This window comes from Antedon mediterranea, chromosome 2, assembly GCF_964355755.1.
Source record: "Antedon mediterranea chromosome 2, ecAntMedi1.1, whole genome shotgun sequence".
In the NCBI taxonomy this organism is placed as follows: Eukaryota; Metazoa; Echinodermata; class Crinoidea; order Comatulida; family Antedonidae; genus Antedon; species Antedon mediterranea.
In genome coordinates, this window is record NC_092671.1 from 12,945,201 (window position 1) to 12,963,718 (window position 18,518).

General features: G+C 31.3%; 2 protein-coding genes across 2 annotated transcripts; both read right to left on the bottom strand.

Annotated features, from left to right (window-relative positions):
• Positions 1 to 43: 43 nt before the first annotated feature.
• On the bottom strand, positions 44 to 3,211 carry LOC140040456 (peptidoglycan-recognition protein SC2-like). Its single transcript, XM_072086415.1, has 8 exons — positions 3,086 to 3,211; positions 2,556 to 2,681; positions 2,117 to 2,189; positions 1,698 to 1,870; positions 1,181 to 1,316; positions 870 to 960; positions 418 to 526; positions 44 to 225 (listed from the first exon to the last, which is right to left on the bottom strand). The coding sequence occupies exons 1-8, from the start codon at positions 3,107 to 3,109 to the stop codon at positions 193 to 195; spliced, it is 765 nt and encodes a 254-aa protein (XP_071942516.1). The 5' UTR covers positions 3,110 to 3,211; the 3' UTR covers positions 44 to 192.
• Positions 3,212 to 3,453: 242 nt separating this feature from the next.
• Positions 3,454 to 13,066, bottom strand: LOC140039669 (alpha-mannosidase 2C1-like). Its single transcript, XM_072085285.1, has 25 exons — positions 12,802 to 13,066; positions 12,529 to 12,654; positions 12,338 to 12,434; positions 11,844 to 11,932; positions 11,396 to 11,570; positions 10,766 to 10,955; positions 10,564 to 10,670; positions 10,156 to 10,359; positions 9,869 to 9,985; positions 9,436 to 9,531; positions 8,974 to 9,065; positions 8,827 to 8,880; positions 8,465 to 8,588; positions 8,189 to 8,362; positions 7,848 to 7,949; positions 7,086 to 7,239; positions 6,744 to 6,918; positions 6,459 to 6,575; positions 6,046 to 6,202; positions 5,590 to 5,733; positions 5,158 to 5,267; positions 4,959 to 5,038; positions 4,656 to 4,807; positions 4,326 to 4,429; positions 3,454 to 3,916 (listed from the first exon to the last, which is right to left on the bottom strand). The coding sequence occupies exons 1-25, from the start codon at positions 12,903 to 12,905 to the stop codon at positions 3,796 to 3,798; spliced, it is 3,165 nt and encodes a 1,054-aa protein (XP_071941386.1). The 5' UTR covers positions 12,906 to 13,066; the 3' UTR covers positions 3,454 to 3,795.
• Between the last annotated feature and the right edge of the window lie 5,452 nt (positions 13,067 to 18,518).

The following is an 18,518-nucleotide window of genomic DNA, read 5'->3' on the forward strand; positions in this document are numbered from 1 at the left end:
ATCACCATGATCAAAATTTAAAATGACAAATATAGGTTATAACTAAGTTTGGCATCAAATGACCATAAATGGCCACATTTATTACTATGTAATTGTTATATTTCTGGCCAATCTGTGTGGATATAATCTATAATATGCAGGTGTAATACTTGAAGATTTTATGCAAGCGACATCAATGTGCTATTGTACATTCTACGGCTTTGGTGGGAAATGATCTCCAGGTTTCTGAAAAAAAAGAAGAAAATTGTAGAATACAGTTGAATTTTAAAAATTAATTTTTTCATCAATTTCACTACACGGCTCAGGAGAAATTTAGTATTAGTACCGAACTTTTCTGCAACTAACCAAAACTTTTACAATTTGAATGATGTTTGTTATGTTTTCTAATGGATCATTTATCGATGTAATTATACATACCCAGTGTGGCCATGTCTGTATGTATTTGAACAGGGCATCACCAGGGCATTCAGTTCCATTGCGTGCCTGACGATGTCCATACAATATATAATCTGGTTCCAATACGCCACTGTTAAAAATTAAAAGCGATAATTAAAACAAAAATAAATACAGTAGTAAAAAAGTATAATAGATACAGTATAACCGTTCCTTTGGGACACCTATCATGGCCATACCTTGCTCTGAATGAACAAGTGCAATACCTATACAGTATACACTTTGTTTGGTCCAGAAGGTTAATAAGGTTCTACATAAAATTAATACATCTAAATCCTAATTATGTTTCTTTGTTCTAAAGTTATGTATAGAGATATAAGATCTGTAAACATACATAAACATTGGAAAATAATAAAAATTTAAATTTAAAAACTTTTAGAGACGTTGCATATTTATTGATCATTTTATGAACTTACTTAAGCAATGCACAACCAATAAGACTCTCTACTGCTGCTATCGCTGCCTGATTTGGTAATTTTGATGTGTAGTCACCCATAATAGAAATACCTAAAAAGGAAACATAATTATTATATATCTTTAAATGTTAACCTAAACAAACCATCCATTTTTTAAACAAAAAGCTTTACAAATAAATGTGTCAGTCCAATGTATTAAAATTAGCATTTACTATTTAAACGTTTTTTTATTTGGAATGAAGGAAGCAAATTGATGTGAATAAAACAAAAATTGAACATGTTCCAAAGTATGAATCGTAGTCTTTTCTTACCAATAGATTTATCATTATACCAGGGTGCGTGTGCTCCAACAGTTGTCCAATTTCGACCTTCATAGACAAGGCCATCTTCACCTACTAAGTAGCTATATCCTATATCCCACCAACCCCGATCATCCATATGAAAATCCTGAAATTTACAAAGCCAGACATTTAAGTAAATTGTTATCCCGAGTTATCCTAAAAAATGAATTGAAATTAGTTGGAAAAACCCATTACGAGTGAAACGGCAAGTCTCACTCGCTACATGGTTCTGGTGGAGTCTTCTGGGATAAGGACTATAAACTTTAGATCCAGTGTATACATCTAACCCAGGTGCACTAAAGAGCATAGTACATCTTTTGAGACAAGTAGGGGTTACCCCGATGTACTAAGTACACACACAGCCACTGTCACTCACAGCCACTGTGCCCTCTGGGAGGCCAGTCTTTGACTGAAGAGGTCACCCAGTATAAATAAACAATAAGTAACAAGTATAGTGTTGCAATATCAAATGTGAGAAATCACAAACCTGTATCTTGCGCATTTCTTTACAGCAATCATCAAAATTAAAGCATTCGTCCATATATGTGTGATGAAGGATTACGAAAGACACAGGTGTTTTCATCTCTTGCCTTTCTTTTGGAGGTCTTGCTTTCCAGTCTTCTCTTGAAACAATGTTCGGGCATACATTCGATTTTATCACTTGTATAATAAAAAAAACAGAAAATAATATAAATGTAGTATTAAAATTAAACAAACTTAATTCATTTAGAGTTTTGACTATTCTATACCACAATCATTATATTAAAAAGAGCTGTATGGCCAAATCAAAAAATAGTTTAATATTTCTGCATTATATTAAATCTTTGTTAAAAATATAAAACACTTAAGTCTTGTCCTTATAATAGTACACTCTGGATGGAAATATTGTGGCAATTATGTACTTACTTTTTCCAAATTCATGTCCCATATTCTGTAAATCAACCTTGGTCTTCTCCATATTTTGACGGAATACATCCATCTAAAAAAAAGGATGATTTATGTTTGTTGTTAACAGTGTGCCAATTGACATACTTAAAATGTATATCTATATAATGTATTTGATGCACCAATGCTGAATATAGCAAATAGTGATTTTTATCAGTTTTATTGTGAAGCTTAATACAGTAGAACTCCTATTTCAGGAAACCCAACAAAGTGTCCCTTTAATACGGTTGTCTCCTGAATAGGCCATAGTGTTAAGACATATTTCTCTCGTTTATTTCACAAAGAGAGTGTCCCTTGAATAGGTGTCACAAGGGGTTCTACTCTACATACAATGTAATAATGTAAACATTATCAAAAGGCTATGTTTCTCAGGTAGGCAACAATAAACATGAAAACTTACTCGTTCCTCATAAATGTAGATTTGCACAATCAATATCAATGAAGCTATGCCCAGAAAGACGATGAATGCCAGCAATGAAAACATAGCACACGTACGTTTGTGACTCATCTTTGATTTGTAGTCCATCTAAAAACAATAGAAAAGGCTGAAGGTATTCAGTTGTACCATGGTGAATTTATCCATGTGTTTACAAAGTATTTATTAAACAAACAACTTATTCTGGTTTATTGCACTATGAGATAGCGCTCTGCTTTGTTGACAAAACTATTTTTATAAATCTGGACATTCCATTGATTACCTAAAACTGCAACTTAACATTTATTCAAGCTATACAGGTTTAATATTAGCAAAAGTAATTAAGCTAGATTTATTTCACATTGGTGGTCAACAAGAATAGCTCAACCCCCTGAAGACAAGAAACAAGAAGGAAAACGTGCACAGTATACATCCATGGTGAAATTAAACTTCCCATTCTAAAAAACGTCTCATTAATATGGTGCAACTTAAGCAGATTGTGAAAAAATACTCACCGAAGAATAAGATATTTTCTCCATGATTGCTATTCAGTGTAATGCACAGCAGTTTCTGTTATGTATGCACAGTGCTGAGTAGTAGGAGGAAGTACAGTACATAAACGTTGTTGTGTCTAAGGGAATTCCCCTTTTGTCATAAATAATATGTTTCTTCCTTGTATTTTACAATGAAACTAGTCATGCATACAATATAAACTTTCATTCCTGGAGTGAACTATCATTGACAGAAAGTATTGAAAAAAGGATATAATACCTCTGTATAACTTTCAGTTCCAGCTCAGAATCAGTAATTGTTTGGCGGAAATAATTACACAGTACTGTACTGTATGTTTATTTCAGTCTTGAAGATTCTTTTATTCTTTTATAAAACATTTTCTTATTGTAAATAACTTTGACTACTCTACTAAGTGAACAATTTTTGGTATAATATATCTTATTTTACTTATGGTACAGTAAGTAAAATTATGGTATTCAAAAATTATAATGATAAGGATATAATACCTCTGTAGAACTTTCAGTTCCCACTCAGAATCGGTAAACTGTTTGGCGGAAAGAATTGCACAGTATGTTTATTTCAACATTCAAAATTCTTTTATTCTTTTGTAAAACATGATATTATTGTATTTAAACATAATTTTGACTACTCTACTAAGTAAACAATTTTTGGTATAATGTATCTTATTTTAGTTATGATACAGTAAGTACAATTAAATTAAATCAAAACTTAAGATAAGGCTGATAATCTGGAATGGGTTTAGATGAAGTTGAATGGTACCATTGTTGATATCCATTGTTTCCGTGGGTTTTAATTCCTCCAAAATATTGCATCTGCAATAAATAGTACATGCATATAAAGTAAGGTAAGTTCATAATTGTACTTCTATTCTAATTCCTGGAAACGTTTGCTAATTTGTTCCTAGAAAATGTTTTGATTAATTCCTTAATTGTTCTTGCAGTCAAATTTGCATATAAGATAAGATGATATTTATTGGTCCATCATAAAAGGAAATTGATTTTGGCATACATACATATAAATACAAATAGGTTGATGGCCTATATACAAATAAAGTCTCCCTGTGAGGAGAGTTGAACATTGACAAAAAAAAATTATAATGTATTAGGCAGCTTGGTTAAAAAAGCAATTTAATTACTAACACAATTAAAGAGTCCTTAAAAATGAATTTGTTTACATACTTCATCCATACTTGAGATCTGAATATACTCTGAATCAATTTACCTGATAGCATGCTGGAATGGTAAACTGGTTATTAAAAATCCGGTTGAGTGGCCACCATAAGCTTCGTATAACCGAACAACCAATGCATCATCTCGATCTTCAGCCTGTATGTAACATACAATAAACATAAAATAATTTTAAATAAATTGTTTGCCCCGCCTTACCTTTTATATTGATAATTAGAATTTGAAAAAGCATTATCTGGAAAATGATTTATCAAAATGTTGAGGCTCTAACAGCTGTTTAATTAGTGGGCTGGTTACTCTTATTTATATATTAACATTCATTTACAAGACAGTTAGCAAAGAACTTAAACAATGTCTTAATTACCTTTTTAATTGTATCCAGAATGATCGCAGGATTGGACACTTTGAAATAAGACATAATTTTTGCACCAAGAGTGGGTGATTTGACAGCCATGACTTGAAGAGGGTTGTTGAAATCATAAGCAGCTTGTACTACTCTAGCTTCTTGAAAGGTTCCTGAAGAAAATAAATCACAATTAATTATAACAAGATCTAATTACTTTTAAATTAAAACAAACAATAATGAATACCATCATTTATAAAATTAATGAGATAACTTTACAACCCAACAAAGTGTTCCCCAAAGGAGATTCTGTTATATCCTTACCTGTATGTGGTAGAACCGAGTAGTTGAAATGATGTGTTCCCATATCTGCATTTGCATCCGGGCTTTTAGAAGATCTCAATCTGTTAAATTAAAACTTATTCTTGTTATAGAAATTAAAATTAAACTTTAAAGATACAAATTATACTAAAGCAAACAATACTTTTGATATTCATATTTAATAGTATAAAAATATACTTACAGAGACATGCTGAGAACATTGTCTTTGGCTGAAAACCCATACTTGCAATCATTCAACAATGAAACTCCAAACCCAAATTCAGACATATCTGCCCATTTGTGACCAACAACCTATAATATAAAATCACATAAATAACCATGTGCCAATTTCACTAAGACGGCTGGCCACTATCATCTGCATTTGTTTTATCACTGCCATCACTTGATTTTCCTCTCTGCCTTTCTCCTGCTCATGTAGCCTTCAACGATGATGTAATAAATATTACTAATATAAAATTATTAAACTGAAAGGTCAATTAACCAAATTCTGGTACGAAAGTTATTTGTACTCTTTAACACAGAGAATCTATTGAATACAGTAATACAATAATGTGCACTATCAATCCTATAAAAAAAATTAGTAATACTGTACAACAAAGCAAAGTAGACACACCTCATATTTTGCCCAATCCCATGACGTGTTGCCATGAGTCGGCCTCTGCAGATGCCCAAACTGGATCTCATAAGTAGCATTCAATGTGCGAACATCTAACGGAAATTCTACTTTAAGTAACTTATGACTTTCATGCCATTCAACCTAAAAAACAGATTTAAAGACAAATTGTATTTTAAGAAACTTACAGTATAATAAACATCGATCATTTAATAATAATGATAACTACTGATTGGAAGTCTTCCATAGAAATTCCATAGTAAGCTAAAGCTTGGTCTACACTATCAAACTTTATGTGACAAAAACATGTTATGCGCCCCTATATGGACATGTCATATCATCACTACGATATTTGGGCATATCGCTACGATATTTGGGCACATCACACTTTTTTGTCATACACTTTGATAGTGTAGAACAAAAAAAATTATTTAAAAAAAATAAATAAAAAATTACTTGTGTGTTAAACACCAGATTGTGTGCACAAGCATCTAGCACAATGTCTTGCTTAATCCAACTCTTTTCACTTATTGCCAGTTTATATGAAACTGCACATCTTAAACCACAATCTTCAGTTATTGAAGTCTGTGCTTTAATATTTGTTATTGGTGATCTGAAATAAACAATAATAATAATAATTTGATTTGACTAAGACAACATAGCACAAGAAAGATCTTATTTTCAATTTAGATTATTGTTATATATAATTTCAAAAAATATGCCCATGCCTCATTCTATTGGTAACTTGCAATCCAGTCCTTACACTGAATGATAGCTACAGGCATGCTTTATGGTATTTTAATACAGCAGGTTATTACATTGTATTTTTCATTTCCATATCAGTGATTGACTATGTTGGTCTGAATTACCTGGTTTCCATGTGATAATCCATCACATCCCATGCATCCCAATATAAAGGAACATCATCAAATAAAACAAACTGGTTGCCATAAAAAGCTTCACTGGCATCTTCCTTAAAAGCATTTCTAAAAAACGGTTTAAACACATAAAATAAATAAATAAAAACAATAATTCACATTGGAGAGCAAAAGCAGAGAGGAAAAGGGAGATTTGTCCAGAATGAAGTATTAAATATAATATATATCTGTATTAACTATAAAATAATAAAAACACTGTGAAATTTGTCAATGTACCGGCCAGTTCGCTTGTGTAGTAGTTTACAGACCCTTCCTGTCCTGTCTATGTAAGCAGTTAACAATCCATTATCCATAATTGCAAATTCGTCTTCAATCTTGACAGTGCAGGGAATTGGTTTGTCTTCAGGACTTTGCAAAATACTGTAACCCATAGATGGTACCTCAACTAAGGCTAAAGATTGAATGTATAAAATATTGTAAAGTTCTGTTAAAACAGAAACTTGTAAATTAAGTTATAACTTATTGATAATAAGAAGTAAAATTTAGTATCCCTTTTATTAACCACTCTATCTAATAAAGAAGAATAACCATGTTTTAAGACCTAAGATAAAACCTTACCAAGTGTTTCTCCACAGCTATTTAAAGCAGTTTTAATATCTGTCTTCTGTTTCTTGTTCTTTGGTTGAGTTGATTTAAATATATCACCTGATATCGTCACAACTTCTGACCTATCCCAACAATGTGTGTTGATTAGGAATATTTCATTCTCCCCCTATATTGCAAGAGACAAGATACTAATAACATATATATCCAAAAAATTGACCAGAGTGCCGTAAATACATCAAATGATAAATCTTAAAATTACGCACATTAAAACTTAAGATAAAAATTACAAGCATTTTAAAATTTATGATAAAAATGATAAAGATTAAAATTTAACATCATTATTGATCCTAGGACCCAAAAAACACCAGTCAGTGGAATGATCAGTCTTGTTGCATCGGTGAAGACTTCAAGCCACTACGGCGGGAGTCATGCTTATCATTATTATTATTATTCTTAAGATACTCAGGAGCGGATCATAGCAATTTCACTAATAGGGAGCTTTTGATTTGAGAGAACCTACAGTACCTAGGTCAGTTTTATCGATTGTGTGTGTCGGGCGTCTTCTGGACCTAGAAACTTTCAAAACTGAGTTAGAAAACATGTCACAATATCCCTGTATGCGCACAGTGTATTAACATAACATACTTTGGTCATTGGAAATCAAAGGCTCTCTATTGATAGATTTAAAAAGACAAGATACTACGACTGGAATACTTCTGGAAAACAACTAGAGATATATATTCAGCATTTATTGCTACTTATCTCAAAACCTACTTCATTATCTTTGTGTTGAGTTATAGCTTTGATTCCTAACTGCAACAGGTTGCTCCCTTCTGTTTCAATTTCATCATACAATTTCAAGGCATCTTGAACAACCTATTCAAACATATAAAATAATTATTTACTGAAGTGAAGGAAAACAAATAGGCAAGGAAGAATGAAAACTACGTGGCTAAATAAGAGGATGGAATATATTCTACTAATGGCTGACTACAACTGGGAGACCTAAAGCTAGGAAAGGTATTGCTGAAAATAATGTAGGTACAGTATTCATTTATTTATTTTAATATTTGTGCAACATGTTGTAATGTAATGTAATTACTTCATATACTAACCAATTCAATGCAGCTACCTGGTAAAACATCATGGAACTGATTTATTAACAGTTTCTTCCACATAGTATCAAGTTGCATGCTGGGATATTTGATGTCATTCACAGCAACCAACATTGAATATATAAATTCAATGTTGTGCATCATGAATTCTAGTCTTCTGTTTTTCCTTTTTAACTACAAAAAAATTTGAGATTTTGAGTACAATATGACAAATTTCATCAAAAAGATTAGATAATGATAGTAAAGCATTTAGCCAAAATAATATGACAAGCATACCATTGCTTGTGTGGTAAATGTCCCTTGGTGTAATTCCAGATAAAGCTCTCCAATCCAGCGACAAAGATTGCTAGATTCTTTTTCAATGACATCAAAAAACTGATCAGGAGTAGACTGTGATATTCTAATAAAAAGTATAGGTAACGATAATTATCATAATTTTTGGAGATGGTGGTATGTTAGGGCGTGGCCTTATGAGGTTGTGGTTGGTGGATTAGTCCATTATTGAAAAGCTCTCTGCCAAAAGGAAACAGGCAATTTTTGGTTTATCCAGATAAGCTAAGCATGAAAAGTCCTTGTAAACAGTAGTAGTTTAAGTTTGCAAATAGAAGTACACAAAAATAAATCCCAAGAAAACTTACTTTGGAATTCTATCCACATCCTTCAGTCGGTCTAGTCTTTCTAACATATCTTCTCTAAAAATGATAATTTAATAGATAAACACATACTGTACATACACTACAAACAAGTATCCATATACAATTTATAAAAATAGAAATCATACATACGTTGGTCCTCCTCCTCCATCTCCAAAACCAAAAAGCAAAACTGTGTTCCTAGTTCGTCCCTTGTCTTTTAGCTTACCAACACTATTAAGTACCTGAAAAAAAAAGAATTTTATGTTAGTCCTTTTGTTAATGTAGTTTGTGACCAGGTTTTTGGACCAAGAAGAATGTCCAGGTTTTCAAGTCTGCAATGGTGAAATATGGCCAATGGAATGTATTACTTTATAATGCTAATTAAACCCTCTAAAACTACATCCCATTAATTTCATAGCACCACATGTATATTCATATTAAAGTCAATTTAATCTTCATCTTCTTCAATAATGAATACAAATTATCACCCCAATTTTAAACGCATTGAATATTACACAAATCAGTGATTATAAAGTAATTTCATGTTTCCAGATTGGATAGATTATCTTGTATGACAGAGGAACATTAAAACATCTTTGAAAAGGTACTTACATCTGCAGCTGTTGCCGATGTCCCATAAGAATCAGCTGGTGGAAAATGAGTTAAACATTTAGTTCCATCAATTCCTTGCCACCAAAAAGTATGATGCTATAAAAATGTTAGATTTATAACATTTAATATATTTATGATTTATTACTGTATATACTGCACCTGTACTTTATAAACCAATACACTATCATTGTTATATAATTCATGTAAATCAAATAATGAATTTAAAAAATACATTTTGACCGTACATGGGTAATAAATGGGTAGTAAAATAATAGAAACAAGCCATTAGGCTTTACAAAAGTTTTTTTTTGTGTTAAATCAATATGCTGATGCTACAATAATCAGTATGCAAAAACTATTCACAAAGCATCTGATAATACAGTCAATTTAAATATTAAAGTGTCTAACTTATAAGCACATAAATATAGAATACCGGAAATGTATTTATGAGACCCCAGCTAAGCTTCTGCGTGAGGAATCTTTGAATGCCAGCACTGCTCATTATCTGTGGCAATTGAGCAGAATATCCAAATGTATCAGGAAGCCAGAACTGAAAAGATAAAACAATTAAACTTGTATAGATAAGTTATCTTTCCCAGACCATCCTAAAAAAATCAAAGTTTTAACATGTATTCTTTTCAAAACTTTAAAAAATGTACTACAACTTAGAAGGAAATTTCCCTAAGTAATTAATAATTTAAATACAAAGATGTTCAATACCTCTTTACACTTTATGCCAAATTCCTTCTGAAAAAAGCGCTGTCCGTAAATAAACTGCCTCACAAATGCCTCACCACTGGGTAGGTTGCCATCCATCTCTACCCAGGTTCCTCCAACAGGAATAAATCTGCCATCATCAACAAACTTTGAAATACGTTGATAGAGTTCTGGATAGGAGTCTTTCACCCATTCGTACTGCTGGGCCTACAGAAAATACCATATTGACTATATCAATGAAAATGTGGTAACATTGTAGAGGGATCGCGACACCAAAAATGTAGTGGGATAGTTTTTGTTTTAAATAACTATTACATTTAAAACTTGTTACCAATCATGGCCAGCCCAATGTTGTCCAAATATGTGATGCTCGCTTAATACATTTATATCATAAGGCAACCAGCAACAAACCTGAGAACAAACAAATTTGTAATCTGGGTAACTGTCCATCAATTGAATAGTCGATGCCCAACTTCTGGCACATTTCCGTTTTGTTTCATCATACTGCCACAACCATGCTTTTAAAAAAAAGAAATAAATTGAAAGGATGACATTTTTAAAAAAGTTCAAAATTATAAATAAGTTATGCAAAACAATGGTGTATATTATGTACCTGTATCAATATGGGCATGCCCCATAGCATGTACAGTAAGCTGGGAGTCACCATTATGCTGATTGAAGAATTCTGAAGACAGACTACGTGCTTTACTGTAACCAGTTGATTCATGACTACAAGACAAGTTGACCATCTCATTGGCAGTATAAAGAGCTTGGTATTTCCTTGGGGTGTCCTCTGGAAGTTCCTAAAATATCAGGTTCTATTGTTAAATTGGAATTATGCATTGACAATTGTTAATAAAACAGAATTTTGTCTGGTGATTTAACATAGGGTTTAAACTAACTTACCAAAAGGAATTGCCAAAAATTATTTTAATAACTTTATACAAAGCTATTGACAATTGGACCTCTTCAGTTTCTGAAAGAGGATAATGTAGTAGGTACTATTTTGCGGTGCAGTTGGTTGAAAATTCTATTCTTCTGGATATAATGTACCATGGAACATGACTAAACTAAGACACTGAATTTTATATTAACATGTTATTATTGAAATATTTTGAGAGTTGATGGTATCATAGACCAAATAAATAATGAAATGAAATGAAATTATCTTAATTATACACAAAGTCATTCTCTTTTCAATTCATGAATTTATATGCAACACATAACTACTGTATTAACTTACTTTAGCAATACATAGAAGGATGTCTAAATCTTGAATTAGATGGTAAACTTGTCGATTAAAAATAGCAATTTGACATGTAGATAAAGTAAACATCTTGTCAGGTTTTGGTGGCCCTATAAAATGGTCTCCTGCACCAGACATTGAATTGCATGCCATTTCGATGTGAAATGTATGACTACAATAAAAGAACATCTCAAATATTCATTAACTTAATATAAAGCCTGTTATTTTAATCTTTATTTAGTGGAGTTGTAGCTTGGTGGTTAGCTGCTTGACTACCGATTGCAAGGTGCTGGGTTCAAATCACCCAAAGACTTTGTGTAGAAGAACATGTTTGCAATCTCTGAGGACAGTTAATGAACTCACTTTCTAGTATATCTATTATTGGCAATCTGTCTAAAATAAGAATATTTAATAATAGAATATTATAATAAATATACTGAGTTACCTTAATTGGTCCTCCCTGAGTTGTTTTGATATTATAAAATCATTTCTATCATTGTTAAAGCCTTTTAGAGCAACACCATTTTTCCAAATCTGTACAACATACAATATAGGTATTGTGAAGTGTTATTACCCAACTGAAAAATATCATCTAGTGGCTAAAGTGACTTTTTTTTAGAATAATGATTTGGTAAAATAAAACAATTATTATTACTTTCACTCCAAGAGATTTAATTTAATGTACACATATTACCAGTTTGTGGTCCATGGGCTTTTGTATTTTTATTGTATTGTTTTATAATATGTTATGAGCATTGTATCTGTACATGTACAATTACGAAATAAAGAAAAATGAATTAAATGATTATTACTTTTTTCCGTCAATGCTACTTTGCAAATATATAAGGACTGTGAGTTGTTGAAAAATGTTACCCTCAGTAATGTTTGTGCCACACCAAAATTAGATTATTAAGCCCTCCAGCAAAAATCTATACGTACCATAGCTTCTGAATTTGAATTCCAAACCAGGTGAACTTCTTTTCCTATCCATTCTGTAGGAATATTTATACAAATTAAAAACCAATGTGTTGCCCATCTACAGAAATAAAAATGATATATACTATTATTATTGTGGTACTGAAGATATAGAAAACAATAGACATATTTTAATTAACATATCAGATACTTACGTTGGTCCAAATGACTGTCCTATTGTTGCTCTCTTGTATTCGAGACCAATAGCTGTTTCATATGAGATTCGTCCAGTCTGTCCAGAAGTGCTTATGTCATCCACTGATTGCCTTTCTCCATATAACCTTTTTAAAAAAAATTCTAAAACATGATCACAAATTTTACAGGCATAATTATTCATTGTGGAAGCCACAAAATACTTTCCAGAAAATAAATGGTATTACAAATATCAACAAATAAATATTGCATTGATATATTTATATGCTACGTACCGACCATATAAATTGACATCTGTAAAATAAGTATTTGATATAAATTTCTCAATCCGTTCAAATGTAGTTCGCCAATTCTTGTTTGTAACTGGTAATGAATCCATTGTCAAAATAAATAAGAAATATTTCTTACTAAAAACGCTGCTCGTTGACGTAACAGTTTTAAAGATATATTGTCCCCCTGAAAAATATTTTTTGTTATTTTATTGTCACATAATAGTTATTCTGTTGCCTTATTTAAAAAATTGCTCAAAACTCATTTTTTCGACCACTAACATGCCCAGCGCCTTTGATTTTGTACCTCGGTCTTTGAATTGACGCTTTATAAATATTGATATAATAATAATAATAATGATAATTATTTACCTGAAATAAAATGTAATTTAAAGCAAAAAAATCTTAAATTGTCTGTCAGACAATGGTTTTTGGGTTATAATTAAACGTTTCTTTTCTGTTAAATTTATACAGGAAATTATTTTTTTGTTACAGAAGTGAATAACTTTTTGTATTTGATACTTTCATACTTTGATATGTCATAATTGTGCAAAATAAAAACTACTGAATCTGTAAAAGATGATGTCTAAATAATATTACTTTATTATACTAAACAGACTCAATTTCTGTCACTTTAGTTTATTTTATTGCTAATGTCAAGTCTGTGGGTCACTTCATCAAGCCTAGCTGATGCTTGAAGTGTCAACAAATTATGTCCTATTACAACCAAAAACTAGATTGACAGTCAATGGGACTCATTGTAAATACCAGAAATAATGTTTTGATTATTAGACAGTGAATTATTATAATACTGGCCAATGTTGACAGACTCTCTTTTTCCAGCCGTGCTTTGGGGTTTGTAATTTTAGCATGACCCGTGATAGTTTACAAAGTACCAAAAACGTCGGCCTCTAGAACTATAACTGCTGCTTGCTTTAGCTTCTGAATGAGTAGTCCTCTTGGGACGTACCTGGCTAAAGCAGCACCTTGAAAAAAATGCGACTAAAAAAAAATTGCAAAAAGATAGTTGTCTACTCCTTGCTCACTTAATGATTCACAATGTGCAAAATATAGATATATAAAAGACACACTTAGACTATGAGTACGGTATTCTGTTGGTCGGTGTCAAGAAGTAGAATGACATTCTGACATCTGATTGATTGTGGAGTGAAATATTAATATTAAGTTTTTAGCTTTTCAGAATTGTATCTTTCATTTGTTTGTATGTAAAGAAATTTAAACTATCTATTAGGCCCCTACCTAGTAATTGTATCTTGGAACCTGTATAACATATTAAAAATTGTGTGGAAGTACAACTATAATTATTAATTAAGTACATCCCCATCTCCACCCCAAATCCCCCCCCCCCCTCCCCTTGCTGGCTAATAATATTAATAATATTAATAATAAAGTTAGTGTGTGAAGCGAAGCCGCCTATAAAATGTAAATCTCCTCATACAAATAAAACTATTTAATAAAACTATTAAGGCGGCCACTATTAACTAGGGCTGATAGGCTCTAATATACATGTAGGCTAGTGCATATACAATGAAATGCGAAAATAAACAACACCGATAAACAACAAGGTGCTAACCAACAAGTAACCAACACTAACCCCAGCTCCGGATCCTCTCTCCACTGAGCTATATTTCCTATACCATCCTGGCTAGTTGAGAATTCTCAACTATTTTATGTTTTTTACTACCTTTCTGGAAAATGATATAATCCAAATTGTATTAATACTACAAGTAGTAAACATTTAGAAACACTAGCATACCTTCACTAATTTTAGTTGTTTGTAGTTTAAGACAATCTTAGTGATATTTAAATGAAAACAATACGATAAAAACTATTGTGTCTGTATTTTACAAGACTATGACTTCCGTATAACGTGCATTGTGGGTACTTCAATTTTTATAGAAAAGCTAGGGAATCCTAATTTAGTAGGCAGCATATGGGGGCGGGGCAACCAAACTTGCTTATCAAATCAAAGTACAGTAAAGCAAAGGATAGAATTAATGTACGATCCAGTTTACCACTGTTCTCAACTATAGTCATTTTAGTATACTTGAGCACAGTGATAAAGAATAGGATAAACTTAACAATATACAACAAATAACATTAATGTACGATCCCGTTTAACACTGTTCTCAACTATAGTCATTTTGGTATACTTGAGAACAGTGATAAAGAATAGGATAAACTTAACATTATACAACAAATAACATTAATGTACGATCCCGTTTAAAACTGTTCTCAACTATAGTCATTTTGGTATACTTGAGCACAGTGATAAAGAATAGGATAAACTTAACAATATACAACAAATAACATTAATGTACGATCCCGTTTAACACTGTTCTCAACTATAGTCATTTTGGTATACTTGAGAACAGTGATAAAGAATAGGATAAACTTAACATTATACAACAAATAACATTAATGTACGATCCCGTTTAAAACTGTTCTCAACTATAGTCATTTTGGTATACTTGAGCACAGTGATAAAGAATAGGATAAACTTAATAATATACAACAAATAGCATTAATGTACGATCCCGTTTAACACTGTTCTCAACTATAGTCATTTTGGTATACTTGAGCACAGTGATAAAGAATAGGATAAACTTAATAATATACAACAAATAACATTAATGTAGGCCTATGATCCCGTTTAACACTGTTCTCAACTATAGTCATTTTGGTATACTTGAGCACAGTGATAAAGAATAGGATAAACTTAATAATATACAACAAATAACATTAATGTACGATCCAGTTTAACACTGTTCTCAACTATAGTCATTTTGGTATACTTGAGCACAGTGATAAAGAATAGGATAAACTTAATAATATACAACAAATAACATTAATGTATGATCCCGTTTAACACTGTTCTCGACTATAGTCATTTTGGTATACTTGAGCACAGTGATAAAGAATAGGATAAACTTAACAATATACAACAAATAACATTAATGTACGATCCCGTTTAACACTGTTCTCGACTATAGTCATTTTGGTATACTTGAGCACAGTGATAAAGAATAGGATAAACTTCGAATAAACAGCAAATAACATTAATGTACGATGCCGTTTAATACTGTTTTAAACTATAGTCATTTGAGTATAATTAATCACAGATAAAGAATAAGATCAACTTTAATACTATTTATTAAATAAAAAAAACTAATTCTATATTAACACATATTATTTACATATACTTTCACTGCTGATTTCTAGTATAAACAGGCCATAGGCCTATACATGGCTGCAGTCGCGTGCTCAAATTTGAGTTGGTGTTTACCGACCGACCGACATAGTGAGCTGTAGAGTCGCGTTTGCACGCTACTAAAAAGTTCACAAAAACCGTAGGACGGGCACAGGGGAGTTTGTTCGAAACTCCAACTCCTCCCCTGGCTATGCGTTTAGATTTGTCATGCCTCCTTTACAAACCAAGATTATTAGAATACTATTAGGAGGATCAAACACAATTCTTGTTTCCAGATTTCATTGACATTACAGGTATGAAGTCTATCAATATACAGTAGCGCTTAATACAATACTTGTTGAGGCCATATCCATCTATACATTTTAGTGTTATTCCACTTTAAAAAAGTCGATTTATATCAATACGATATAACAATAGAATTTATTGCAACTTGTCCATGTCGTATTCATCTACAAATAAAGTGTCTATTACCGTACTTTTAAAAATCTATTTATATCAATACCTATCAACGTATGTACGTGTGCATATTATATATACAAAAATATATACATCAACATAAATGTCATATCATTTACAGTCATTAGTGTTATTTCACTTTTAATATTAGTAAATCCAAAGGCAAAATACTGAAATAATAACAATGCTGTGGTCTCAATGGAGATACAAAAAAAGAAGCGAAAAGCTAAATCAAAACGATAAAGTTAGAAAAGTTAGCAGAGTTTTCGGGCAACACTAGCCCTTCATCATTGCAAGTGAGGGTACTTGTACAAGATAGTGTTATTTAACGTTTAGTCGATTTATATCAATACACTCATCAACATAATATGTACGTGCAATTCACGTCTACAATCAATAGTGTTAATTCCACTTTTAAAAGTCGATTTATATCAATATACTCATCAACATATGTACGTGTCCACGTCATATTCATCTATAAAATATTAGTGTTATTTCACTTTTAAAAGTCGATTTATCAATATACTCATCAATAAATATACTTGTCCACGTCATATTCATCTACAATCAATAGTGTTATTTCACTTTTAAAAGTCGATTTATATCAATATACTCATCAACATTATGTACCGTACGTGTCCACGTCATGTTCATCTACAAATATTAGTGTTATTTCACTTTTAAAAGTCGATTTATATCAATATACTCATCAACATATGTAAATCGTGTCCAAGTCATATTCATCTACAAATATTAGTGTTAATTTGACTTTTAAAAGTCGATTTATATCAATATACTAATCAATATATGTACGTGTCCACGTCATATTCATTTACAAATCAGTGTTATTTCACTTTTCGAAGTCAATTATATCAATATAGGCCTACTCATCAACATATGTACGTGCAATTCACGTCATATTCATATATGATCAATAGTGTACAACTAATAGTGTTATTTCACTTTTCAAAGTCGATTTATATAAATATACTACTCATCAACATAATGTACGTGCAATTCACGTCATATTTATCTACAATCATTTGTGTTAATTCCACTTTTAAAAGTCAATTTATATCAATTACTTATGAACATATATGTACGTGTCTGCGTCATTCATCTACAAATATTATAGTGTTATTATGTTTTTCATATTATCACTGTGCTCAAGTATATGAAAATGACTATAGTTGAGAACAGTGTTAAACAGGATCGTGTACATTAATGTTATTTGTTGTATATTGTGCTCAAGTATACCAAAATGACTATAGTTGAGAACAGTGTTAAACTGGATCGTACATTTTTGTTGTATATTGTTAAGTTTATCCTATTCTTTATCACTGTGCTCAAGCATACCAAAATGACTATAGTTGAGAACAGTGTTAAACGGGATCGTACATTGATGTTATTTGTTGTATATTGTTAAGTTTATCCTATTCTTTATCACTGTGCTCAAGTATACCAAAATGACTATAGTTGAGAACAGTGTTAAACGGGATCGTACATTGATGTTATTTGTTGTATATTGTTAAGTTTATCCTATTCTTTATCACTGTGCTCAAGTATACCAAAATGACTATAGTCGAGAACAGTGTTAAACGGGATCATACATTAATGTTATTTGTTGTATATTGTTAAGTTTATCCTATTCTTTATCACTGTGCTCAAGTATACCAAAATGGCTATAGTTGAGAACAGTGTTAAACTGGATCGTACATTTTTGTGGTATATTGTTAAGTTTATCCTATTCTTTATCACTGTGCTCAAGTATACCAAAATGACTATAGTCGAGAACAGTGTTAAACGGGATCGTACATTAATGTTATTTGTTGTATATTGTTAAGTTTATCCTATTCTTTATCACTGTGCTCAAGTATACCAAAATGACTTTAGTTGAGAACAGTGTTAAACGGGATCGTACATTAATGTTTTTTGTTGTATATTGTTAAGTTTATCCTATTCTTTATCACTGTGCTCAAGTATACCAAAATGACTATAGTGTTGAGAACAGTGTTAAACTGGATCGTACATTTTT